Source organism: Aphanomyces astaci (genome assembly GCF_000520075.1).
Source record: "Aphanomyces astaci strain APO3 unplaced genomic scaffold supercont1.2, whole genome shotgun sequence".
NCBI classification, from domain to species: domain Eukaryota; phylum Oomycota; class Saprolegniomycetes; order Saprolegniales; family Verrucalvaceae; genus Aphanomyces; species Aphanomyces astaci.
The window spans coordinates 779,363-806,518 of NW_009798265.1; the positions used below are offsets into that span (position 1 = coordinate 779,363).

General features: G+C 54.9%; 2 protein-coding genes across 2 annotated transcripts; one reads left to right on the forward strand and one right to left on the reverse strand.

Annotated features, from left to right (window-relative positions):
- Positions 1 to 51: 51 nt before the first annotated feature.
- Positions 52 to 26,677, forward strand: H257_01146 (hypothetical protein; the record flags this gene model as incomplete). Its single annotated transcript, XM_009824207.1, has 21 exons — positions 52 to 1,186; positions 1,236 to 4,129; positions 4,185 to 4,537; positions 4,583 to 5,915; positions 6,035 to 6,820; positions 6,895 to 7,224; positions 7,289 to 7,633; positions 7,688 to 8,182; positions 8,245 to 8,367; positions 8,427 to 8,821; positions 8,992 to 14,410; positions 14,464 to 16,053; positions 16,095 to 17,066; positions 17,120 to 19,034; positions 19,105 to 21,883; positions 21,950 to 22,176; positions 22,234 to 22,378; positions 22,433 to 22,676; positions 22,737 to 22,906; positions 22,971 to 23,237; positions 23,296 to 26,677. 21 exons carry the CDS (start codon positions 52 to 54, stop codon positions 23,852 to 23,854), a joined length of 22,476 nt encoding a protein of 7,491 aa, XP_009822509.1. The 3' UTR covers positions 23,855 to 26,677.
- H257_01147 (hypothetical protein) lies at positions 23,265 to 26,675 on the reverse strand. The gene is made up of 2 exons (XM_009824208.1): positions 26,615 to 26,675; positions 23,265 to 26,565 (listed from the first exon to the last, which is right to left on the reverse strand). Exons 1-2 carry the CDS (start codon positions 26,627 to 26,629, stop codon positions 23,926 to 23,928), a joined length of 2,655 nt encoding a protein of 884 aa, XP_009822510.1. The 5' UTR covers positions 26,630 to 26,675; the 3' UTR covers positions 23,265 to 23,925.
- Positions 26,678 to 27,156: the final 479 nt, after the last annotated feature.

Here is a 27,156-nt window from a genome sequence, read left to right on the forward strand (position 1 = left end):
ACCGTCACGACAGGGTACACTGCAAAAGTACGTCGCGAGCAAGGGTCAAGCATGAAGAAGTACTTCCACTTCACGCTCTCTCCGTCCAAGAAGAAGTACGCCGCAGAGAAGCAAGCGTTGGAGAGTGCACTGCAAGACATCGAGAACAAGAAGCATCGCCTGTTTCAGCCAAGATTGGGCGAAGACGACTATGACGACGTTGCCGACGACGAAATGTCCTCGACAGAATCCACCACCACGTTTCACATTGGCCAAATCGACGACGAGTTTCGGTACCGCCAGCTCAAGTCCAGACCGATGACATCAGATTCCAAGCCCTCCTCGTTAACCATTCCACGCCCGCATTCCGTCGACGACCCAAAGTTCCTCGCAACAATCGATGCTATCGGCGTACCAGTCGCATTGCACGTACCAAAGGCGCCTCCAATGTCTTCTGCCATCGTTAGTGACAGCTTCCAACACATGACGCGAGCCTATGCATTCGATTCCCTCAAGCAAAAGGTTCCAGGCTCGATTGACTGGGTTGTAACAGACGTCCTCGTGCACGACGAAGGCAAGGGCCCTGTGCGACTAGGGGCAATCGAAGTCTATTTTGGCACAACGTTGGGCGAGACGAGGAACCTCATTGGGAAATTCGTGCCCAACGCGCCAAAGGCATATGCGTTCTGTCACGGCACCGAGCATGTAGAGGTCGACGCACTCCGGGAGAATTCCGTGCTAGTGTCCGACGTGTACGATGGCGCTATCCGCCTCAAAATGACCTCGGCGGCCAAATCCAAAGAAGAAAAGCTCAAGCGGCTCATGGTAAAAGACCGCCAGCAAGCCGCGTTTGAGCAATTTGTCGTGAGGCAGCAACTGGTCGAGCCAAAACCAATTGTGGCATCGACGATTCGTGTAGCCGACGTCAAGCCTCCACCGAAACCCCCGCTCCAATCAACCCCCCCAAGTGGACTACCACACGAAGCTCTCACCACAACAGCATCGCTCAAGCATACGATTTACCACACGCAAACTACAATCGACGGCCAAGAGTGCCAGGTCAAGTTTGTGTACTTCCCAACGCAAAGGCGGATCGGCATTCGCGTCAAGGCTATACACGGCAAAACGAAGCCGGCCACCACGACCGTGGACGAGTTGGCCTTCCGGACGATGGTCGGGGCCTCCAATGACGACCTGTCGTTGCTCGGTATAACTACTAAACCTGCCAGTGGGTGACTTACGTGATGATGTGATAGAGTACACGCTCAACGAAGCTAACACCCAGAGCATTCTGCACAGCTTAAAGCTGGCCCCGTCGTTCACCGACTCGGACGATACGTTCATCGTACGGCTGAAGCGGTTTGTACATGTTCCGAAAATGAAGTTCCGTCGACAGAAGAAGCGCGTGGACGATGACGTCGTCACGTCTGACATCAAACACAGCCCCCCGCCTCTGTCAAAGGTCGAAGCCCCCAAACTGGTCAAGCACGTGGCCGCCCCGATCAAGGAGCCGCGGGATACTAAAAAGGCAGTGGCCGCCCCCACGCCTCCGCGTAGCCTTACGCCGACTGTAGTGGACATTGAACCCCGTGAATTGAAGCGAAAGCGGGTGCCAACGCCACTCCCAGTGCATGACAGGTATCATTCTCCAACTCGGCACACTCATGCCAAACCACATGCCATCCAAGTCGGTCCAGCCAAGGAGTACAAGACCAAAGGCGAAGACAAGCGCGGCAAACCACTTTCAAGTGAAGCTTCGACGCCCGTGCCCGCTTTGACCGTTCCGTCGGTCGACAGCAGCAACCACCGCCGGCTGCGCGCCAGTTTAGAAATCGCCGCGACAAAAGCCACCGCTCCAACCCCACTCGACGACGACGACGACGATCAACCATCTCACCCGATGGTGAGCAAGTTGAAAGCCATCGACACGAGCGGCATCGAGAGCGCCTTGAAGAAACTGAGGGCGTTCGTGCACAGCGGCGCCGCCATCCACATGTACCACCACGAGATTCACAAGGCCGAAATCGACAAGGTGTACGGCCCGCACTCAAAATCCATCTCGTTGGCGCGGCATTGCGTGGTCGCGGCGTTTCTCACGTTTGTGCGCGACCAAGGCATTCTCTTGGTGCCCCATCCGTTCGAGTACGCCGTGGACATGGCCCACCCGACTAACGCTGCGTTCCACGAGCTCGTGCTGGCTGTGCAAGACGAACTGACAGTGTTCGACTCGGGAAGGACTGCCGACATTCACAAGGACATTCGAAAGTGCGTCATGGACGACGTTGGCCCTCTCGTGAGTTTGGTCGACAAGCTTAAGGACGACGACATGGACAAATCAGTGCAAGCTTTGGCCATGGTCGAAGCCAAGCTGCTACTCGTGTGTCACGTGGCCCAGTGGGGGCAGCCCACGCACCTCCGCACGAGCATATTTGAAGGCACGTTCGCCACACTGACCAAGCGAGAGACCATGGATCTGTACAAACTCACGTACGTACCAGCCAAGGAGAAGCCGTTTTTGCCCCAGTTCATCAAAAACCAAGCCATTCTCGAGCCCGAGTTCAAAGCTTTGTTGGAGGTGCTGTACATTTTGATCTTTTCGTATTACGCGAGCCCGCGGTCGTCAGCAGACAAGAAACTGCGGTACTTTACGTCGCTCGCAACTACTCAAGTCGACCGGGTACAGCTGGTTTTGCAAGCGATTGAAGAACGCCAGGGAAAGCTCATGGACATCCATTTGGCATACACCGACATCAAGTCGGAGCTGCTCCTGCAGCGCGTCCAGCAGCTCATGTCATGCATTCCCCGCGCCAAAGTACTTGTCAAGGACAGAACGTGCAAACTGCCGTCGTTCTTGGCCAACGTGGCCACCTTCTTGGCCGGGACGTTCGTGCTGTTTCAGCAAACACTCGTCACGGCGTTGGCTTCGCACAACAACATCCAGATGGCGCAGACGCTGCGGTTCTTTGTGGAGCTAGTGAAGGCCCACGTCAGCCACGACAGTATCATCCCACAAGTAAGTATCATGGGGAAGCACCTCGCAGACTCGCTGGGGCCACGGCTGACTGGGCTAGACAAAATTAACATGGAACGGGTCAAAGCCAAGCTGGACAAGGTGACTGTGGGCGGGAACTTGTGCGAAGCTGTGTGGCGTCAAGCGCACACCGTGGCCACCAACAGCTTGCTGCAGTGGAAAGCGCGCTGGGACAGCCCATTGGATGTGGCCACGGAAGCCCTCGATCGATACGTTTTCAAAGCCGAACACGAATGCATTGGCGAGTTTGTCGTGCTCATGCCAGCCCCGAGTATGGCCGCCGACCCAGCAGAGCCGACTCGAGTCGAAACCATCGACGTATCGCAAGAGCTGCAAGCAGAGCACGACGATATGCTCAAGCACGTGGGGGCCATCTGGGCCAACTTGCTCGAAAGCCCGAAGAAGAAAACCGGGGGGACCCATCGCATCGCGTTTGGCCTCAACCTCCGCCGCATGGAGCTGTTGACACCGGACATGCTTGCATCCACGAATGTGCTCTACTTTCTGTCGCACCCCCTGGTAAAACACGTTGGAGTTGGATATGCGCTGGCGCACAACGTGCTTCGAGTCCACATTCGATTTTACGGCGCAGGGCAACCCAGTGCCATGGACGGGACCGCCACCACTCACGTGCGCGAATCCAACGCGTTCAACGACCTTCTCGTCCATATTGCCGACGCGGACGGAGAGCACGTCGGCCTGTTCATCTTGCAGAACGGTTTCCATTTCGTCATGGACAACCTGCTGGCCCAACGGCACGTGGCGTGGCAACGGTTGCGCCTCGGGGGTGCGTTTTACACGTTACTGCTTGAAGATCGATTGGTGGCGAGGTTCTCGGAGGCCGTGATGAAGAAAGCCATCACCAAGCTGTTGGCAACCATCGCCGATAACGCGTCGCTTCTGTCGATTCACTTGCTGCAGCTGTTGATGGACTCGATCGCTCGAGCCAACAACGACTGCGACGGCAACGACCCGGTCTTGTCGCTGATGCATTTTATCGGAGCGGCCGCGCTGCGCCTGCTGCAGACCCTTGTCAGAGTCCACGCATCGCCAAGTACTGTCTTGGACATGTCGTCCATGGTGCCATCCGTAGAACTCGACCATCTGCACCAAAAGCAGGTGTGTAATACTGCATGCAATTATTGGGTTTATGACTGACGCCGTTGGTGGATAGAAATACTTTGTCGCGTGCAAAGGCATGCGTCTGCTCGATGCGATGGTGTCGGCCCCGACGTTTGTAGTGTCGGGGGTGCTGCTGGACGAGACGTCTACGTACCAACTTTGCCACCAGCTACTGATCGATCTCTTGCTCACGCACGAGTTCGCCCTTCGCCCCCGGGCGTTGATTGTGCACCACAATCTGTGGCTGGCCTACTTCCTCCCCGACGTAAAAGCCGAAAAACTCGAGCCGTTTGTCCATGTGGTGCTCACGTCGTTTTCCCAAGTGCTTTTGGGGACAGCGTCCGAAGTGTTTTGGTTTTCCACGAGCGTGGTTTGCGACTGCGGATGTGCCGACTCTGTTACTTGGTACAAACATGGTGTCATATACATGTTGACGACGGATATTGGTAGGAACATTGACATGTACGAAAGCGTGCTCCACGTGTACTTGGAACTGATCCAGACCCGATCGGGCAGTCGGTGGGCCCAAGAGCGAAACATGTTTGGGGTATTGTCCCTCCTAAAGATGCTGGACACAGTGTACGTCAAAGCCATGCCGCCTGCGTCGCCCACCAAGGTGCTGCTTCTGCGGACCATGTTCACTCTGGCCCAAAAGATCAAAGTGGCTGACAACCTGGTCAAGTTGTTCGAAATCGTACCGGCCGAATTGCTTTTGTTTTTCACCGCCAGTAGCGCCCCGAGCCTCGACGTTGAAGTCTTCCGCCTCTTGGCGATGCTGTTGCATTTTGGTCTGCAGCGAAAGGTGCCGCAACTGAGCATTGAAGTATACGCAGCGGTCGTGGTCGACATTGCATGTGTGGTTGTGGGCACGTTGAACCCCCACGTGATGGACATCATCCCGCCCTTGTGGTCGGACGTCGACTTGTCTGAGATCACGTTCAAGAGCTCGCGAACTCTACGATTGGTTGCTGCCGAACACGCGCAGAGCCTCACGGACGAGTCTAGACATGGCACACCAAGCTTGCTCATGCTGTTTGTGCTGCTGGTCGACTCGAAGCTGGACAAATCCATTCACATTTTGCACTTTCCAGCAATTCTCGGGCTGTGCGGCATGCTCTACGACAAGGAGCTGGCCGAGATTTGCACGCGGGCCAACGTCCTCGTCCAACTCCTCGATGTGCACGAGACCAGCACGACGCTGTTCATCTCGACCAAGCAGCAGTTTTGCATCTGGGCCGTGTGTCTTATCTGTTTCCACGTCGCGCACAACGCGAGCTTGGCGCCGAGTGTGTCGAGCCAGACGCTCAAGCGGATTCTGCAGCATTCGTACAGCAGTCTGGGTATGATCAACCGAAGTCGGTCCACGCGGCTCGACTCGTACGTGCAGCAAGTCAACAAGAACGGGTACGTGGGGCCAGTGGAACCTCCGCCCCCGCCACGGGACCACGTCATGTCGGGGAAGAAGCCACGAGATCCTCTTCAAAACGACACGTTGAAGCTGCTGTCGAGTTTGGCGCTTCAGCTCAAGACGCTGTTCGTGTCCAACGATGCCAACACGATGCGCCACCATGCGTCCACATTCCACACGCTGAATAATCACGTGTCTAAGACCGATCGGCTGCTGGAGTGGGAGGACAATCTAGAGACGGCCGCCGTAAGCGACCGCGACGACCGCACGTCCACGCTCTACTTTATTCTCGTGAATGCTGTATCGTGCATGTCGACCAACTTGATGCAGATCAAAGGCGCCGACGAAATCAAAGTCATTTGCAGGTCCATTGTGGTACGACGATCGGTCTTTGTATGGTGAACGTGGGAGTGGTGTGGTGAGAGTACTTTGAGTGTGCCAAGTACGATATCGTATCGAATGGTGTGGTTCATACGCTATGCATGCATTGGTAGGGGTATTTCATTGCCGAGGAGCTGACTCCACCAGAGTACTTTGTTGCCACGTATTGCTTTGCGCTGCGTAATATTGTGTTTGCCGTGTGTCGCGGGGCCAACTTGAACGAACTGTGGGAAAAGCAGCCGCTCAACGTGTTTTTGACAAAGCTGTTTGGGTTTATCCAGCAGAAAAAGGTCATGTCGACCACGGGGTTGAGTGTAGGCCAAGAGTTTTCGTTGGAGTTGCTCTGGGGGATGCTCATGATCTCCAAGGGCAAAGAAACGTGGTTCCTCCAAGACGTAGACAACGACATGCCATTGCAAGCTTTGGCCCCTCTAAACTTTACATCGGCCGCAGAGATTAGCTCTGGAAAGACACTGCCCGCCCTCGATCGCACTAAGTTGAAAATGCTCGTGGACTGCGCCAGTAGTCAGGACGTCGTGGTCGCCGAATACGCGTGCGCGTCGCTAGCGATTTTCATGCAAAACCCTGACACGGCGCTGTTCTTCATGTGCGAGTTTGGGTTTAGCCGGGCTCTGATGCTCCTGCAACAGTATCGCAACAAGAGTCCGTCCAAGTCACCGCAGTACCGAAAGTCCAACTCGATCGTCCTGACCCGGATCGATGTTGACGCCAAGAAATACGTCCGGGAGGTGGCAGGGGCCAGCGCCATGTACGCCGAAGGGTTCCGGCTCAACCGCGACGGACGGGCATGTGTGCAACTCGTGCGGTTTGTCGCCAACTGCATCCGCATTGTAGCCAAAGACAGCTCAATTTCCACCGACTACATTTCCACGTCCGAGGTGATTGAAAACGATATCATTTATGGACTGAAATACATACTCATGACTGAAAATGATGCCTTTCTTTGATGTAGAAAGTGACCAAAGATACGTTTGTGGTGCTCCTGCACCGAGCGACAGATCCAGCGGTGCTCGTGCAAGTGTTGCGGGGTTTGCGTAGCTTGATCAGCGTCAGCTCGCCTGCCAACTTCGACAGCTATTTTACCAGGCACGATTTCGATCATTTGCACAAGATGTGCGTGGATGGGAGTTATACGTCCCCCGTCCAAGCCATGGCGTTGAAGTGTACACGACTGCTCTTGAACAAGTACACGACGTCGATTCCGCTGTGTCGGCTCATGTTTGACGATCGAGCAAAGGTCATCGAATTGTTTGACCATCACTACCTACGCGTCAAAGTGCAGGTATGTAGCCCTGCTTTCACAGGCATGCCTAGTAACGCACAGCATCACATGTCACGACGGGTAGGCGGTGCACTTGATGCTCGACCTCGCACTGATCTACATCAACCCCGTCCAAATGCGGCTCCTAGCGGACGATTTCAACACCCCACAAGCGAAAGCAGCTCTCAGTGCCATGTTGAGTGAATTTAGCGCCATCTTGCAAGACCCAATCCAGAAGGAAGCGGGTCAAGTGCTAATGGACATCCTCATTCGGTTGATCATCCAACTGGACTTGCTGAGTTTCGTCCACGACGACTACATCGTCGACGCCATCTGCAACATGATTCAAGCAGTCACGAGCAAGTCGAACCACCTACCCGGGCAAGAAACCCACCAGGATAACCACATGATCAAGCCATTGCGGCCGATGGTACGGGCTCCAGCGTCTACATAACAAACATGCCAACTCACGAGGCTATTGTAGCTATGTACGTCGTTGGCCAAAGTCATTTGCAAGGGAGGCAATGCCAAGTGGTTTCTCAAACCAGACCGATTGGATGTGGTGGTGGCTGTGCTTGGCCAAGATTCGACGCACACGGAACTGCTCGACGTCGTGTGCATCTTGCTGACGTTGTGCAAAGAAGAGTCGGCCATCGCAACGTACTTGGGCACCTATTCGTCCCATGCGATTCGCCACATTTGTTACGTGCTTGGGAGTTTCTACGAGTTGCAAATGGTCAATGTCGTGGAAGTCGAAAAGGGCACGATCGACGTCCAAGACTCGTCCCCACGACCACCACGACCTACGCATGACGACAGAAATACCCCTAGTGGTGACGAAAGTGACACTCATATTTCCCTTGAAGTGGGCATGCTCAAAAAGTGCAGAACCATGAAGAAGCGATTGCTCCTCAAAGTGTACTTTCAAAAGACGGAGGAGCTCAAGATTTCACGGCACATGTACAAAATCTACAAATACGTACGTTGATAGACTTGTAGTGTATATATTATTTCGTCATGCTTACCTAGTGGTTACTGTAGTGCTTGGTCCTGTTGAACATGATTCTCGACGCCTGTGGGTGCGATGTGGCCGAAGTGTTTGGCTGCACCTGTAAAACCAAAGACGGTTGCTACATGTGTACTCCAGCTGACTTGCTCCGAAAGGTATGTAATGAACCATCAAGTCCGTAACGCAGAATTGTTTGTGACGTTTGCTGCGCTAGGCAAATGCAGGGGAAACATTCCGGTGGCTGCTCTTGGCTAAACGGATTCGGGCCACGGAAGGAGTCATGTACAACCGCCTGCCCGACCGAGAAGCCAACTGCATCGTGTTCAACGCCCTCCGGATCCTCAAGTCCGCTTGTTTCAACCACTTGTTCCGGCAGCAGCTGCTCGATGCCACCTCAGCTAAAAAAATGTCTGGTCAAACCACGGCCGTGCTGATGAAACTTCGAGATATCTGCGGGGACATCAACAATCCGTACGTGGCCAAGCAGAAAGGGTCTATTTTGGACGCCGTTGTTGTGGTTGGCCAGCTTTGTTCAGAGGACGGGGTCCGGGAGTTCATGGGCGTCACCGCAGACATTTCCACGCACTTGTTTTCGATCATCAACGACAGGTGCGAATTCCATGTCTGTGAACAACCTTTAGTTAAGTCCGCTAGCTGCTAACGCAGCTAGTACGCGGCCGAGGCCATTAAGTGTCCGCTGAGTGATTTTAACTTTACAGCGTAATATCAATATCTATGTCTGTGAACAACCTTCTAAGAATTGGAACGGATGATGATAGAGTGCAAGTAAATGTCCTGCACATGCTTCGCGCGTGCTTGTTGGTGCTGTGCCGCGTGGCCAGTAGCGAACATGTCGTGTCGTCCAAGGCTTTCAAACGCACGATCCGACTCACGTGCAGCCTGCTTACGATGGAAACCGTCGTGACCGACTGCGTGTGCTTCAACAACATCATGTTGTTTTGCCGCAACATTGTCGCGTTTGGCAAGCAAGACATGCCACTGATCCACGAGTACCTCTCGGGGTCGATTTTACGCAAGCTGGGACTCACGATGCACACGACGGTGGACTCGCCCGACAAGCAGCTGATTGAGACCAATCTGCGCCTCGTTGCAGCCGACACGGTGTGCTACTTGCTGTTCCATTCGAGCTCTGCGCTGCGGCACGCCATGGCGGAAGAACAAGCGCCAAGGTCGTCGACGGACTCGGCACCGATTGGCCCAAGTTTGCCAACGGTCACAGGTGACCAACCCGTCGATGCTTCCCCCCACGACGACCACACTGTGTTTGCAAAGATGGGAACGTTGTGGCACGCTCACATGCAAAACATGAACTCCGACGAGCTGTCCAGTTTGGGCAGTTTGGACGACAAGCTCCTCCACGTGTACACTGCACTGTACGGTGCCAAGGACGAGACGCAGCTGTTCCTCGACTTGTTGAGCATACATGCGAATATCAAAGCACCTGGGCCGATATTGACTCAGCAAGCTCCTTCCCCGACGGTGGAGCTGTCGCCCACGGGCCCCAATGTTGCCCAACCGGTGCCTGCATTCTACATGTTGGAGCACTCGACGCCGTCGGATTTGAGAAACTACACATTTTTTGGCGGGGCCATGTCGTCCCACGTGCCGGGGTCGCCCTTTTCGTGGAAAGTGCTGCGCAAGTTGATGGCCGGGTTACATCATCGCAGCGAACGACTGAAGCTGTCCAACGCCCAGCTCGCGACTGTGGTCGAGCTGCTCTCGGTATGCCACCCCAACGGATCCAAGAACGAAGTGTCGCGGTCGTCCCAGTGGTGGCTCGTCGAGCTCGAGTCCGAGTTCATTCGATTTGTACACGACATCGTCCACACCCACGCGTTTCTGCAAGCTAGCGACAGTACATTCCACCTGTCGACCAAGACAGCGCTGCGGTACTTTCACTCGGCGGCGGTCGCCCCGCGAGACAAAGACACGTTTTCCAAGCACTTTCGAGGGTTTGTCATCTTGCACGCGTTTGCAAACCACCCGGCGTCCATGCTCAAACTGTGTCACCTCTTGACCGACCAACCGCCACCATCATCCCCCGCCGCTGTCACCACCCCCGACGCGAAAGCGGAGACTGACGCCCCGGACGACGAAGACAGAGTCCCCCGTCTTGCGACAGAGTGCCTCCAGGGCGTGGGACTCGGCAAGCGAAAAGTCACATGGACCAAGCGAGAGCACGGCAAACAGCCCTTTGCCATGACGTACTTTGTCACAGACGTGTCCCACTCCAAGCTGCTCCCGTACGCTCTGGGGGTGCTCACGTCGCTGTACGAACATGACGCCCGCTTCTTGCTGTGGTTCTTGCAACTGGATGGGCTGGACGTGCTCGTGGATGTGCTGGACCTAGAACTGGAGCACCAACACGCCCCGGTGATCCCGTCGCGGGTATTTGTGCTTCTGACTACGTTGCGGTTGCTCAAGGAGAGCGTCGAGTTGCGTCCAGAAGCCATGGGGGTGCTGTCGGCGAACCCGCGCATCTTTTTGCGCCTCGTCGACTTGACATCACATGTCAAGACCCACGTCAAACAAGTGGCCATGGCACTTCTGGCGGCCATGACGACCGCTCCGTGGGTGAGCCAGGGTGTGTACTCGATGCAAGCGTTCGAAGACCTTCCGGTGTTTGGCCAGGAAATCGACGATAGCGTCCTGTTACAACACAAGCTCAAGCAGCTCAAGTCCATCTTTGGGGCTACCGCTGTAGAACGGGACGGCGGGTACGTCTTTGTCGACACCAACACCACCGTGGACCTCAAAAAGTTCACGACGCTGTCCAACTTGCGCTTCTTTCGCATGCTCAAGCTGTCGACCCTGGTCAAGTTGACCAAAGCCCTGGATTCGTGGACAACGTTGGACTCGAAGCACTTTATGGTGTGTGCGGACGGACGCCCTGTGACCATGCCGCTGTGGCTCGTGGAAAAGTACGTGAGCGAAGATATCATGTCCAATCCGACCCTTTCCAGCCACAAACGTACCATGGTGCTGGACATCGTGTCGAAGATGGGCGTCAAATTAGCTCGCCACGGCAATGTGGCCACAGACAAGGGCCACCGGTTGACCCGAGACGACTACATGTCGTCTGTGGATGCCTCCGAGCGGAAACTCGTCGCGACGTCGATTTGGAAAACGATCCACGCGTGTGTGGGTGTCCCTAAGATGGAACGTTTTCGATTCACGCAGCAAATGTATCGAGTGCTTCTCGAAGACCACGCGAGGCTGCTACGCTCCAGACGACTCGACAGTGTGCCGCTGACCGAGCCACAAGGCGGGGCGTTGTACCCGTTCGAGTTGTATGGGTTTTTGAGAACGTGTGTGCTGCTGCGGTCGCTGGATATGGAGAAGATCGGGGCCATGTGCCGTCGCATGTCCTCCGCCCGAGCGTTTTGTGCAGACATGATGACGGGCTTGGTCGTCGTGTGCCGCGGCACCGTGACTGTGTCGTACAAACCGTCCGTGTTTTCGTTCCAACGAACCAAGGCCGCGCAGTGGAAGCGATCGTTTGGACGGGGCGAAGTCGTGTGGTGTCCGTCTTGGCTGTCCACTGACCCTCGCATCGAACGGTTCGATTGGAGTCGGTTCAAAGTCGATGCGACTGTTCACACGACAGTGTTTGAGTGGACCCAAGCGCTGCATGACGCTACGTTTTCCAGCGAAACGTTGTCGCGTTTATCGGTCGACATCAGTGCACTGGTGGATTCCATTGTCGTTCACAAGCGTCGCCCTCGGGAGTTGTGGTCGCACGAGATGACGTCGTTTGCAGTCGAAGAGGCGCAGTTGCGGCAGTTGCAAGTCCACTGCTTGACCGTTCTCGGCCACGTCGCGCAAGTTCCCGACATGGCGAAGATGCTCGTGAACGACATCAGCCTCATCAACGTCGTTGTCGGCATGGCGTTGTCGTCGCTTGAGGATGTCGTGGTCATGGCTGCGGTTCAAACGCTGCAGAGATTGTGCACGCAAGACGCTGGCATTGCTCGCCATCTCTTGGCCATTCCATTAGACTTGTTTCAAGGGCATTCGCTGCTGGATGGACTCGTGGATGCTATCGACATTTGGAGGATGTCACCGCCACTCACGAGCGAAGTGCTTGTCCTTATGCGGCACCTGTACAAATTCGTGCCAGAGGTGGCCTCCTCGATTCCAACGACGTGGACCGAGCCGCACTACCAATTCTTCCAGCAATGCCTTGTCCAACCCGACAACAGTTTGATCCATCGAAACCTCACGGCATTGGTTGTGGAGGCCCTCGTGCAAGCGCCGTCTGTCGTGAGCGCGTTTACCGCTGGGGGATTGCATTGGGGCTTTGCTCGACTGGTGCATTCATGCGACCAGTCGCTCTTGTGTGATGTGCTGCACTTGATGCTGTTGTTTTGCCAGGATGAACCAACCCGGCGTAGCTTGTGGGCTGACCGAACGTATCACCGCGACTTGAAGCCGACGTTGTGTGCCATGTCCACACAGCTCGAGGACGGTTTCATGATGGAGCGCGACGTAAAGTACCTCGATTTTTTTAACCTGTTGTTGCATGGCCACCACGACCCTGGGCGTTGCCGCCAGTACCGAGACTATGTTGGGGCTAGGACAACCTTGATCAAGACGTTAACCGGTCGCATCGTGTCGGTGGAATTGTCTCCTGAGCACAGGCTCGAGTTGCAAGTGTGCATCGAGTGCCTGTGGCGATTGTGCTTCGAGCACCAAGCCAACGCCAAACTTGTGATGATAAGCTGTGACCAAGTCACCGACATCTTGGCGGTCGTGGCCAACTTGTTTGAGCGGTCCCACCACGACCAAGCGTTTCAGATTTCAGTGCTGCACTTGATTCGATCGTTGTGCACAGACCTAGAATTCGCCACAAACGCGAGTGCAGTTGGCTTGCAACAGCAGCTCATCGAGTGCGCATTTTCTTCTCGCCCTGACACCATGTCCACGACGAGACGTTGCGGAGCTTTGCAGGCCGTGAATGCAGCCTTGGAGCACTCGTCGGGGGCGAGAAGTGCCTTGACCTCTGGTAACCTGTCTGCGTGTCTTGCCTTGTATTTGTCGTCGTCAGTCGAGCCACAGTTGCAACGAGATGCAATGCAATTCCTTCGCTTTGCTTGCATCGATCCTTCCGTGCGACGAATGGTGTGGCAGACACAGAACGATCATCCTGGGTCGATCATTGGATGGAAATCCACCCTGCAAACGATCGCGCAATGCCAAACCAACTACGTCAACACGAGAAACCAAGTCCATCAAGAGTTGATCCTGCACACCCTCGGGCTGATTGCAGAATTGTGTCTAGACGAGGCCACGGCTCGAACCTTTTGCGCCTACGAAGATGCAGTTCTGCCCCGTGTCATGTTTGAAATGGCCACAACTCAAGCGTCCGGCGCCATCGTATTCCAGCTGCTGCGCGTTGTGGTGACATTGGCCGAGCACATGCACCAGTGGGCAGATCCACGGTGGTTGCTATGTGAACAATTTGGAACCCAACCCCAAATATTGCGACTGGCCACGCTGCTTGGCGAAAAGGGCTGCAATGCGCTGGTCCTGCGATTTCTGTGGCTGTGGGAGCAGCAGCAGCTTCCATTCGATAGCAACAATCTCGTGGGAGATAAAGCAAGCCATCCCATTCACGTGTATGCCGCCGAAAGTCTGTGCAAACTCGATACAACGGCAACTGAACGCACCATGTTCTTGGGGTATCTTGGTTGTCACCTGAAACGAATGGTCAGAAATGGATGCGATTTGGGAGGATTGAATGATGCCTCGTCCGTGGCAGGTCACATTTGTGCATGTTTCCGCCACGTTGTCGATTGCTTGTCGTTGCAAGATTTGGGCTCTGTGCCTGACAACTGGCTCAGTTACTTTTCATGGTCTCAGGACCCTCAGTACATTCCGTACGCGCAAGTATGGCTGCTCATGGAACTGGTTGTGATGGCGTTCAAGATGTACGAAGTGGAATTGTTGCAACTGACTCGCTCGTTTCGACAAGCGCTGGAGTTTTGCACAAGACAAGCCATTTGCATCATAGAAAGCGTTGACTCTGCCGTGACCAATCAGACGTCGACACAAGTCCTTTGCACTGCTTTCAATGTGTTGGCCTATTGCAAAGATCGTCATGTATGCCGCAGTCGTGTCTTGTTCGATCGAATGGGATCCCTTCTCTGCCAAGCTGATACGTCCCTTGCTATTACGGTACAAAAAACTAGCGCCATTCATTCTACTAAACATCTTATCGGGCACTGTAGATCTTGTCAAGTGTCCACGCCCTAGTTGGCAACAACTCGACGTTATGTCTATGGCTAGCAAAGTCAAAGGTGGACATTCTGCAGTGGCTCGTCGACCTCGTCAATGTCAACACTGACGCAACCGTTGAAACCCTGGCGTTGGCTGTGCTACATGCGTTAGTAGCCCAGTCGTATCGATTTGCAGCCAACGCCATTGGACTGGACGTACCGTTTCTATGCGTTCGACGAAGTATACTGGCAACTCCCGAGTGCGCCTACCTGTGGTTGCGGTTGATAGGTCGTCTGGTTATGGTTTGTGGTGCTACAAAAGTGTATGGACGAATCGACGAGCCCATGACAAGAGAACTCTGCTACTTTCTCATGTCCACAGCTGCGTCAGGCCTCAATACCGAGTCCAACTGGCGTTCATGGCATTCATCGACGACGTCCGTCGTGGGTTCGGCGCTGTTCCACAAGCAGCTCGTTAGTGAATGGACGTCGTGTGGCTCGAGCTTTGTGGCCGCCCTTTTGAACAACATCCTCACGGAACCAATTGAGGACGCGCATCGAGCAGCGCATAGTCTATCATTGGTCAAGATCTTGATTGGATCGAAGAACGATGTGTTGGTGCAAACTATCTTCAGTTTGCATCGCGAGATGGCTACGATTGTCAAGCACGCCATATCGTTTCAGTCCCCACCATCACCACAAAACCAAGTACTGCTGCTAGAGTTGCTGCACAGTTTGCTCTTGAGTGTTAACGAGAATGTCAACGGGTCGACGCTGTTCGAACCCCTTTCCGACGCGTTTGCCCACTTTGACACGTTCCCTGCCGCATACCATCCTGTTTGCTTTGATCTGTTGTCCTTGACATTGGCGGCCAAAGTGCACCTGCGCCACCCCACAACGCCGCCTCTTGGCGACGTGCTGCCAACTGTACCGTGGAGTCACATCGTACACTTGGTGTTGAGTGGCCTTCACTCGAGTGAGTATCGGTTGCAGATGTCCAGCTTGGGCCTGTTGGACGCTTTGTTCACGTACTCCAGCCAATGCACTGTCCGAGAATTCGATTTCATGGACATCAGCTTGCTCAAAGCCACCTTGTCGACGATTCTCGAGGAGTTTACCACTGACTCGTGTCTTGATAATCGACTGGAAGCTGTCTGTCGGTCGCTAGAAGGGCGACTTTGCTTTGCTGGTCCATTCAACAATTCATTGGCTATGACTAACAGCCAACCTCGTCCATTTATGCATGCTATGAACACCAAGACGCCCGCACTTGGCGCACACTTGTTTCAAGATTACGGTGCCATGTATTCCATTGCATTGACGTATACTCAACGGTTGGATTTGGACGCCAAAACCAATTCCGTGCACAATCTCGTGAGACACGAGGCATCGCATTTTGGCTGGGGGTGCAGCTTCGTGGTATACAGAACAGTCAACAGCGACACCTTTCACGAGACCGCCATCCACGCGATGTTGGTCCTCCTTTACAACGGACTGCTGCACTCTGGCGACGGAAACGGCGAAGTGTTGGCGAATGCGCCATTTATGCATTGCTTGTTGCGATTCGCAGCAAGCCAACTGTATCTGTCGTTGCGTAAAATGGTATGGACACTCTCATTGTTTGTTTGGTCACTTTGCTGTAGGCGACTGCATTCATTTGGAAAGCCTTGCATCGCGCAAGTGTACCGACCCTGTACGCGTTTTGCAGTTTGGTCTCCCAGTGTCAGCACCGCCTCCTTGGCAACTTGTACGACAATATCCAACTGGAAACACCAGTCGTTGGGGTCGTCTTGGCCGCAAGAGACGAATACAAAGACTTGCTGCTCTCGACATGCGGACTCTTGTGCGAACTTAGCGCAGGGGACACTGTCATGAGTGCCGCCATTACCTCGAAAGACTACATTCGAGACTTGTTGGGTATCCTACAGAAACATCGGCCGAGTCAGCTGAATGCGATCAATATTCAATTTTGGACGATGATGGAACGCCTCATCGATGCGGGCTTTACAGAACTTCACTCAACCAACCCTGGCCTGCTCCTGCACTGCTTGCACTGCTTGGCGCTGGACAACTCCGATACGTTGCGGTTTCAGGCCATTTACGTCTTGTATTTGTTTTGCCAGCACCCAAGCGGCCTCGATCTGCTCCAAAGAATCGTCTTTCCAGGCATCACGAGACATCACGTAGCTACGACCGATGCAAGCGGCGATGCTGCCCCCTTGTTGCCGTCGGGGCACCTGTACGCTCTCACCGAGAGCTTAAAATGCAACCGACCCCGACCCCAGCGAGCGGCCATGTACTTGGTGAGCGAGCTCTGCCATGACCCGCAACATGCTACGACGCTACGATTGTGCCGCCAGTCGCCCACTTCTGTAACCAACCTCGTGGCCCATGTGCTGGCAGCGACGTTAGGCACCACCCATCGGAACCGCGTGCAATTTCGAGGCAACGTGGACGTGTCTGAACCGGATGATCAGTTCAATCTCGTGACAGGGTGCTTTGCGCTGTCGTGTTTGCAGCGGCTCGATGTGCATGTCGATGTGTTTGTTGACGTTGTTTGTGGCAATAAAGTCATCGTCCAGCTGTTTGCGGCCTTGGGCTGGACAAACTACCAAGTACAACACAATTCGGCTTTTCAGTGCTATATTATTGACGGTGTTGTTTTTAGGTATGCCTACCGGCGGCAACATTGTTGTGTCAAATCTTTCGATATGCGTCCACGCCCAACCTCGACGAAGCAGAAAGTTCAACGATTGACGACATGGGCGACGATCTTGGCGATATTGCCCTTCTGAAAGGGCACCTTCGCAGCCACCCGTTGAATCGTATGAAGTGCTTTCGGCACAAAGTCACGACACAAATTCCCAGCTACGTCAAGCTCTTGGCCGACTGGGTGGACTGGTTCTGCAGTCAAAACCACCCAGAAGCGTATCTGGCTGTGTTGGGCTCTGTGTTGGAAGTTCTTTCCACGAGCGTGCAACTGTTCTTTCCGACTATTTACTTTCCCATCCACTCCAGTACGCGCATCCACCACCAACGGCTGCTGGACAACGTATTTGATCTGGCATTTGGCCTTTTGGACCATTCTTCCTTGGGTGACGCTGACGCTGCGACCGTTCAAGTGGAAGCGCTGGGGGTATTAGCCCACCTGTGCAGCCACGTCGAGTATCCGTGCGTGCGATTTGAACACCCCGACGCCATGGTGAAACTGCTAGCGCTTGTCGAAACAGCGTTCGGAAAGCTGCAGCTCGTGGCAGGCCAGCTGCTGCAAGCCGTGACCAAGCATTCACCTGTCAAGGAGTGCATTTACGTCCACGACCTGCTGCATTTCATTGCGTGGATCAACCAGCCGTCGTTCGAGCCGATTCTGGAACCTCTGTTGCATACGGTGAAGCACCTCGTCACAGCCACGCCGTCGCACCATTACAACGCCACGACCATCGCCACGCTGTTGCTCAAAGCCAGTGGTCAACCTCAAATTCAAACGCAACCCCAAGCGACGACGTTTCGACGGATCCAGCTGCACGTGAGTGTGAAACCCCGGGACGGCCTTGGGCGAAACCCGACGTTTGACGCGCAAATCGAGCTGGATGACAACGTGGTGCTCCATCGGAGACTTTACTTGCCCAACTCCATGCACACGGAACTCACATGGTTGCATTCTACTGCTGGACGTACCATCCGAATTCGGCTCGCGCGAGACACTGGAACCGAACCACGAGACCCCATCACTGTACTCCACGTGTGTGGAACCACTAGCCTTCCCACTGTCGTGACTGGGGCGGACGCCGCGTATTTCATCGAAACGCGCGTGACAGACGCGACGGAAACAGACTTGCAGAGTCTCACGGGCCCGTTGGGGCAAGTGCTCAAGCACTGCGTCCAACAAATGAAAGTGGCCGAGCTGGGCTTGCTCTCGGGTCTCATCGGGGAGCTATGCAAGCACGACGACGTATTTTGCAACCCCGACTTGAACTTGTGGTGTTTTATTGCGTACTTGCTGCAGCACGGGAGTGCCCTAGGTGACACGGGACAAGGCATGCAATGTCTGCGCGCGATTGCCGCCACGGCCAGTACTCAGCACCCGCAGCTGCGCACGTTTGTGTCGCACGTTATGTACTTGATACAGCTCTTGGCGATCTACGGCATGTCGGCTCTGTCCAAGCAAGTCCAAGACACCAAAATGAGCGGGCATAGTGGACACCACTGCATGCGCAACAAAGAGTCGATCACCTTCCTCGTGGCCCTAGCCGACATGGTCGCTGGGTACGGCTCGGTGTCATTTGCGGAAGACGTGATGCGGCAGCTCTTCCTGGAACACCGCGGCGTCGTCATGTACCTGTGCGGCCAGCATCGCGGCATGGAGCACGCGTGCTCGGGGTACTTTTACATCCAGTGGCACTTGATGCGGACGTTGCCGTCGCACACGATCTTATTGTCGCAAGCCTGTTTTATACAAATGAACTTGCGCCACTTTGTCGAAAGCGCGCACGCTAGCGACGACAGCGTCGACCAAGCGACCAAAGTCATGCTGCACATGGTGTCCAACTCGGTCGCATGCCACCAATTCGTCGTACACAACGGTAAGCCTCCTATACGTCTCAGCTAAAATCACTAAGGTATACTACTCGTATGACAATAACATTCGTGTAGGGTTGCATCTGTTGGGTCGAGTGGCGCAACTTCTCATGGCCAACAACACCGCGAGGGGGATCAAACATATCGCGCCAGTGCTCCGCCAGCTCGTCCTAGTTGCGTCCTTCTTGTCCGAGAACATGCTGTCACAGGTGCCACTGCCGCAAGAGGTCGAGCGGCTGTTCTTTCCGTCCGCCGTGACCAAGGACGTGATGCCGTTTCTCGAAATCTTGCTGTGGCCGCTCATGCCCGGCGCCAACGGGGTCTTCACGTGGACGGACTCGTCCGTTTTGGCGGCCAAGGTGCTGAGCACCGTGATCGAAATGCGGTCGTCCAGACTCTTGCTTGAGAACCACTTGATTCACATTTGCTTTCGACTCAAGGGGGCGTCCCGCGTGGAGGCTGTCCAGGCGGCGATCGCCATGTGCTTGGAATGCACGGCGTGGGATCAAAAACACGCCGTGGACGTCATCCAACGTGTGTACTTTGTCGCAATTCGCAAAGGCATCAAGCTGGGGATGCTCTCGGCCGAATGCACAGAGTTGTTACCTCAGACAACGTCCTCCAAAACCGACCAGCACGAGGTGAGCCGCAAGAGCGTCGTGAATCACTCGTCCAAGAGACTCCACGTGGCGAAATCGGACGGCAAAACGGCCATCGTCCAAGAGGCGCTGACCCCGTATCGAGACCAGTTGTTGTATTGTTTGAGCTTTACCGAACAGCACCGCGAAGGCAGGCTGCGCGACATTCTCGTGCGGAGCCGCAAGAAAGGCATCAGCGACATGCTCAGCGCCGTCAACAACGCCGCGCGAGTGCTCGTGCTTGTCCACAACGTGCTACAAATGTTCTTTGAAACGTACGTGAGCGTGGTCAGCAGCTCCCACATCGAATACAGCGACGTCAAGGTAAAAAAAGTGCGGTACTTTTGCAAGCAACTGGAATCGATCGCGGCGCTGGTCGTGTCGGCCGTGAACCAGATGGAAGCGTCGTATTTTGGAGTGATTTTTGCCCAACTGCACGACATCAAAGTCCACAGCACCACCAACCACCACCACCGCAACAATGGAGGCGACCCGTCGGAATGCCGCAACACCATGCGCGGCAACATGAAGAAGCTCTTGTTCATCTTAAAGCGCATCATCGACAAGAAGAAACTCAAGCCGCTGCTGGACGAACAGTCGTTTGTCGAAGCCGAAGAGATTCTGAGCGCCATTCGCCTCGATTTTGCCGTCAACAGCCGCCGCCGGTTGGGCCACGCCGCGCTCGACAGCGCATCCGTGGCGGACTTTGTCTGTGAAGCGGCGGAAATCGGCGGCATCAAGAAGTTCGACCAGTTCATCACGAGCACGAGGTATCTGTACATGCGCTCCATGCAACGCGACGACGGGACGTTCGACAACTTGGAGGACTTTATGATGGGCACGTCCGACAGCATGACGTTGAAGCAGGCGGTCAAGGCCTTGCTCGCGTCGATTTGGTCGCATGCCAAGTCGATTTGCTCGTTCCCGTTTCGAATGGCACGCCGGTTGCTGACGCGATGGATGTGTACAAAGGCCGGCGACGCGCTGACCGACGGCGCCGCGAGGTCGGCCCTGCGATCCGGTGGGAGTTTCACCATCGGCCGCTCCCGTCATCACAACAGCACGCAGCAGCTCGTGCATGCCCAAGCGCGCGTGCTCGAGAGGCGGCTGACGTCGCCGTTCCCGATCGCGTCCGTGCTCTTTTGCAACCGCCACGAGCAGGCGGCCAAGGGGGGCGAGGTGTGGAGGGTGCTGCGCCAAGTCGGATTGTTCCAAGCCCCTGCAAACACGTCACCGATGTTTCCCATGTTGCTCAAGCCAAACTTTGTCCAAGACATTTTGACGGGGATCCCCGACAAGAAGCAAGAGCTCATCGTGGACCACCTCCTCCGTCCCGACTATAACAATACTGTCCACTGCTGTGACGACGTTCTGGAGCAACGCCTGACGGGCACCGAGATCCAACTGATCATGCTCAACATCGAGGCGTTTCTAGCTCGCCAAGATAATAATGACATGGCTCTGTACCACGTCCAGTCGTCGACGCTGTCGGTGAACGTGTGGAAGTTTGTCGTGTCGCCAGTGTACCACACGAGGCTCATGCACGCGCACTTCGTGCTGAGCGACCTACATCGCGCCGACTCGCTCGCGGCGGCGCAGGCGCTGTGGCAAACTCTCGAGAAAGGGCACACGCTGCTCACCCAAGCTATCCGACTGAGTCCTATGATGAAGCTCAAGGCCACGAGGCGAAAGATGAGCGAACGGCAACAGCAGGCCGCTGCGGTTTCCCGGTACAAGTCGTGGCTGCCGTGGAAGTGGCACGAATACGATCGGGACGGCGGGGAGTACGACGCCGCGCGCGGCACGGACGACATCCGAAGGAAACCCATGGGGGTTCTGTACGTCAACTACATTCTGCCCGTGTGCGACCGGCACCTGGACGACCCGCTCTCGGACCAGATGGCGTGGGAACACCTCGTCGGCGAAATCAACGACGGCAAGTTCCCGCCGTGGGTGTTTCGCGTCAATGATCCGCACAGTTCTGCGATGGTGCGACGGGTCACCGCCGCGTACCGCGCCGTGCTGCGGGGGGTGATTTACCTGACGTTTTGGCGCCTGGAGGAGTACTTTTTGGACTTGCAAGACCGGTCTTGGCCGGACGGAGATGTCATCCAATTGGCATGCACGCGTCGAACGCGCCTCGACGAAGACATCATCGACAGCATTGTCGTGTACAAGCACTTTCGAAAGGCCATGAGCGAGCTCTTTCGTGTGTGGTACGTACTGTACATACTAGAGTGAATCGTTGGTCTCATCTAGTACATACATATGTATGCACGTAGGATGCTCGAAAGCGGGAGTCTGGGCTTACCATTGTGGCAGCACTGGGGCTACTTTGTCGGGGGGTGTATCTTTCCTGCAGTCGTCCTCTACATCTACTTGCCGACGTTGATGTCGTACACTGATTACACGCCTCGGCAAACGGACTACCATATGAAGTGGTTCTTGGCCGGGTTCTTCAGCCTGCTGTTTGCGCTCGTCATGTGGTCCATCGTGCTGCTTGTCAAGAGTACGTACCAAATGTGTACATTGATATTTCGTGTAGTAATTTCCATTCACTGGGTAGAAACGGAAAATTTCATGGTGCAAGAGCGGCAGCAAGTCCGGTTTTTCCCCGTCACGAGGCATTACAGCAACTACTTGGCGCTGTTTGGGCTCTTTTCCGAGCTTGTGCAGCACAACTCAATTCCGTTTAGCGATGGAGTGAAATGGTACTCCCATATTCAATCCTCCCCATTCACATGATGCGTTTGGAACGGCATTAGGGCCACGGGGTATAAACTGCCTGGAATGATCAAGTTCATTGGGCAGCTGGGCATCACGAACTTCGACTTTATTCACATTGGCACGTTCAAATTGGCGTATTTGAAGTCGTTTTTCGCAGGCGGCATCTTAGTGTTGTTCCTCGTCGTATTGAAATGTGCAAACAAGTTCCACAAAACGTATCCAGCGTTGAACACTCGTCTCACCAAAGACTTGCCGCCGATTGTTTCAGGCTTGCTCTTTGTGGTAATATATATATATATATATATGCTTGAAATATACCTTGTTGGCTTATTCCGACTCTAGGGCATTGTCAACTCGTTTTCGTCGCTCTTGTTTTGCTGCTCATGCGACCAGTACACGGACAACCCCGCCGCGCAGGAATCTTGCTTTCATCAACGCAACGGGTCCAGCGAGCCATTTCTGTACAGCTATCCAGACTTGAAATTCACGTGTTGGAGTCCTGAGCATTTGCCGTACGTGGCTTTGGTCCTTGATTTGCATAAGTGATTTCACAGTCATGTTTTGATTGTGGGTTAGTCTGGCGTACGTGGGGTTAATGGGGTCGGCGTTCTTCATTCCCATTGGCATCCTTGGCGCTGGTATGAGCCAAGTGCTGTTTCCCCTGGAAACTCTAGACATCAAGTTCTCCCCCATCATCGACTTGACCAGTCAATTGACCAAGACCATCACGGCCATTTCGGCGCTGTTTTTCACGTTCCGCATGCAGTACATGATCTCGATTGGGTTTGGACTCAACTTACTGCTGTTTATCGTGACTTTGCTCAACAAAACGTCGTCGATATGGTACTACTCTCGTCCAAATTCACTTCACTTCCTCACCTCCCACGGGATAATTGAGCAGGTACATTGGCACGGCCAAGTCTGTGATTTACGTCATGTCTGTGTGGACGTCGCTGTGTGCGTTTGTGAATGTGCTGCTGGAGTCGCCGTCCAGCGGACCCATCTACTACTTGAACGTCGGGTGGTTTTGCATTGCATGCTTGGCGTGTGCGGTGCTGGGAATCCGATTGCGTTATCGGAATATCCGCGAAGAGCGGGCGCGGCGCGAGCGGCTGCGCGACTACCAATTGCTCAACGATGTGTCTGAACTAAGCCGCCTCACAGACATGGAAGAGGACATCCTCCGCCGGGCGGCAAAGCCCCTGACCACCGAGCAGTTAGAAGCGACCGCCCCCAAGACTTTTATGGACGCGGCAAGGCTCAAGGCGGAACAACTGACTTCGCAGCATCTGCCGTCGCATCTCGAGGACTTCATGCGACTAGCCAAGCAATCGGCCGAGAAACCCACGACCAGCGAGCTCATGTTTATGCGGCGGGCCAAGCGCCTCGGACACCGCATCACGGCGTTCGAGGACTTGGAGCGATTGAGCAGTCACCACGACAAGCACAAGTCGGTGTAGATGGCCGCCATCCTCCTTGTTATGTATATATATAATAAGAACACGAACAAGCCGCATACACTACTCTAGCCTCACGTGACTGGCTTTGGCTTGAAAAACGTTGTAATGCCACTCGGTTGTTTTGGCGGCACGATCCCTTCTTCCACAGGCAAAACCCCAGGGGATGGTGCTGCTGGTGTTGCTACGACAGGGGCAATCACCGCCGCGTCTTCAACCGCCGGAAGGTTCACCTTGAGCAGCGGCGACACCAAGTTGGGCCGTTCCACCAGCACCACGATAGCGTACGCATCCAGTTCGTCCGCCGCGTCGGTTATGATCCGAGGCACTTGTTTCACCAGCTTGGACGATCGGTGGTGGTGCTCGGCAACCTTTTTGTGCGTCGACACCGTCAAGTCGTCGTCGTCTGCGGGCCGCTCGTCGATGTAATCCACTTCGTCCTCGTACGCGAGCCACTTGTCGCCATAGTCTAGCCGGTCCTCTTCGTCGCCGTTGTCGTCGTCGCTGTCTCGGCCGCTCAAACTTTCGCCCATTTCATCGTCTTCTTCCCACTCCAAATCGCTTTCGACGGTATAGTCGAGCGATGGGACCGTCGCAAACGGCCGGCGACCCCGGCGCAACGTGCGCGCCTTCTTCGAATAGGTGCCCCAATACGCAGGGCGGTAGTTGTCGTGGAATTGCAGCAACTTCTTGACGCCTAACGTTGGGTGTCGATGGCGTTGGCTGGACCAGCTCCCAAAAGTGACCACTCGTGCGCCAGAGCTCGACGATGACGGCGGGAGCGCGGGCGGGTGCTTTGAGTCGGACGCGTGGGCGCCGCCCAAACCCAACTGCTGGTCGATGGCATCCATTTGGGCGTGCGCCTGCGCGGCCTTGTCCCTGGATAACTCGTCGGTTGTGTTGGCGTCAGCGTCCTTTTTCAGAAACGATCCCCACGTTTGCCGCCGTCGTTGGAGTTCCAAGTCTTCCTTTTCTTTGGCCAGCGCCTCGAGCTTCTTCTTGGCCTCGTCCTTTTCTTTGCGTTTGTGCTCGAGGTCCACTCGTTTCGCTTCGTCCTTGTCAAATTGTTGTTGCGCTTTCAAGCGTTTCTCGGCCACTTTTTGCTTTTCAAGGTCGAGTCGCTTCTGGGCCTTTTGCAACTCTAGCTCCACGGCCACGTAAAACCTGCTCGCTTTGCTTTCTTCGAGGCTGAGCTTCGAGTCGTCGGTCGCTGGTTCCTGGGCCATCGCCACGATTTTATCCAGCGTTTTGATCGTCTGGCCCGTCCGCTTGCGTTGTTTGCGCACGCGGCGGATGACCTTGACCGCATCGTCGTCGAAATACGACTCGACCGCGCCCACCTCCCACACCCACATGGCCCGGGGCGTGGTGTCCTGAAACATGTGCGCCTTCTTCGGCTTGGCTCCGTACGACACGCGTTCGGCCATGGACTTGATCTCCATTTCCAGCATGGACACGTTGAAGCACTCAGTTGCCGGCACCTTCAGCCACCCGAGCCACTCGGCATGGATAGTCCCCGCCAACGCACTCAAACTCTCCATGCTGCCTTGGACGCGCCGCGCAATGAACGACTTGGCCAGCGGCGGCACCGTCGACCACGCCTTGGACGCATGGCTGCATTCCGTCACGACCTCCGTGCGACAAGGTTCCAAGTGCTCCGCCGTCGACAAGTTCAATCCAACGTCCGTGTGGGCACCATAGATTTCCTGCAAAACTTCGTCGCGGTTGGTGCCGAGAGCCAGCGAAACGTACAGTTCCTCGAGGTCCGTGAGCTTTTGCAGGTACACGTCGTGCTTGTGTTGTTGGGCGGCACTCAATGCTGGTTTGGTCACTGGAGGTGGACCGTCTGGAGGGGATGGGGCGGCTGCTTTGGCCCTCTTTCGCGCAGGCTGCTTCACGTCCACGGCGACGTCCTCTTGCTTCCGCCCAGCAGTGGCAGCCAGCCGCTTAGGCCTCGCCTTGGAAGTATCTTCTTGGGTATTTTTAGCGGCCGTTGTACCCTTTGTCGAGTCGCTGCTATCTTCATCATCAATGACGACGACTTCAGATGTGGTTGTTGGCTGTGCTTCTTCTCTTGGTTCGGACGCCACGTCAGTGAGGTCGCTTTCAGGGGCACTTGATGTGGCGAATGCTGATGCCGGGGGAGGTGCGCTGACTGCAGGAGACTTTGTCTTGCGCTTCTTGGCCTTTGGCGATGAAACAGTTGGACTCTTGGCTTCTCCTTCTAGGTTCAGCTTCACTGGCTGTAATGGTGACGTTGGGGACGTCTGCTCAGTTGGCTTTGGAAGTTCAGAACTCGGTGGAGAGTCCGATGGCTTGATATTCCGGTTCGATGCACTGGTTGGCGGCGACTTTGCCTGCACGGCGGGCGCAGCTGATTTTCCTGGCGTGATCGTCAAAGGAGAAGGCTGCTGCTCTACGACAGAAGGTGGCGGCTTCACTGGCTGAACTGGCGACGACGGAGTGGGACTGGCTGCCTGTACATCTTCAGAATTCTGTGCAGGGTCCGATGACTTGATCTTCCGTTTCAATGCACTGTTTGGCGGTGTCTTTCTCTGTGTTGTTGGCGAAGCTGCTTTGTCTGGTTTACTCGTCAAGGGAGAAGGCTGCGGCTCCTCCACGACCGACGTGGGTACACCCTTCGATGCAGCCGACGCCGTCACGCTCCTGCTAACTGGAGAGAAAAACGACGCAATGCTAGCTTGCTTCTTCTTCTGCTCATACGTACGCGATTACTTTGATCAGCATGCGGACACTTCGTACCTCGGGGGTCGCCATGTTGCATCCACGCGCGTGTCGCTGTTGGTTTTCCCGCTCTCACGAAACACAAATCCGATTATCCGGATTCTTATCCGGTCATGCCAAAAATACAGTAGAAAATGGCGCGGGATCGCTTTATGGCAATTCTGGCGCGGAATCACTTTACGGCAATTATTGTGTGTTCTACTCAAAATTTTGGCAAGTTTAACCGGAAAGCACAATGGGAATCGCATGAACGCTACTACGTAGTATTATTAATACACCTTTTTGCAGTTAAGTTGGACGAATGCCCGATATATTTGGCCGTGTGCCCGGTATATTTGGAGGTGTGCCCGATATAATTGGCCATGTGCCCGTTTAATTTGGCACACCGAGGTCGTGTGCCCGATATAATTGGCCATGTGCCCGTTTAATTTGGCACACCGAGGTCGTGTGCCCGATATATAGTGTATTTGGCGGTAATTGGCCGTGTGCCCAAGTAATTGGCCATCTGCCCGATGAATTGTGTCGTGAGCCCGATGAAAATGGAATAACTCAAATAATTA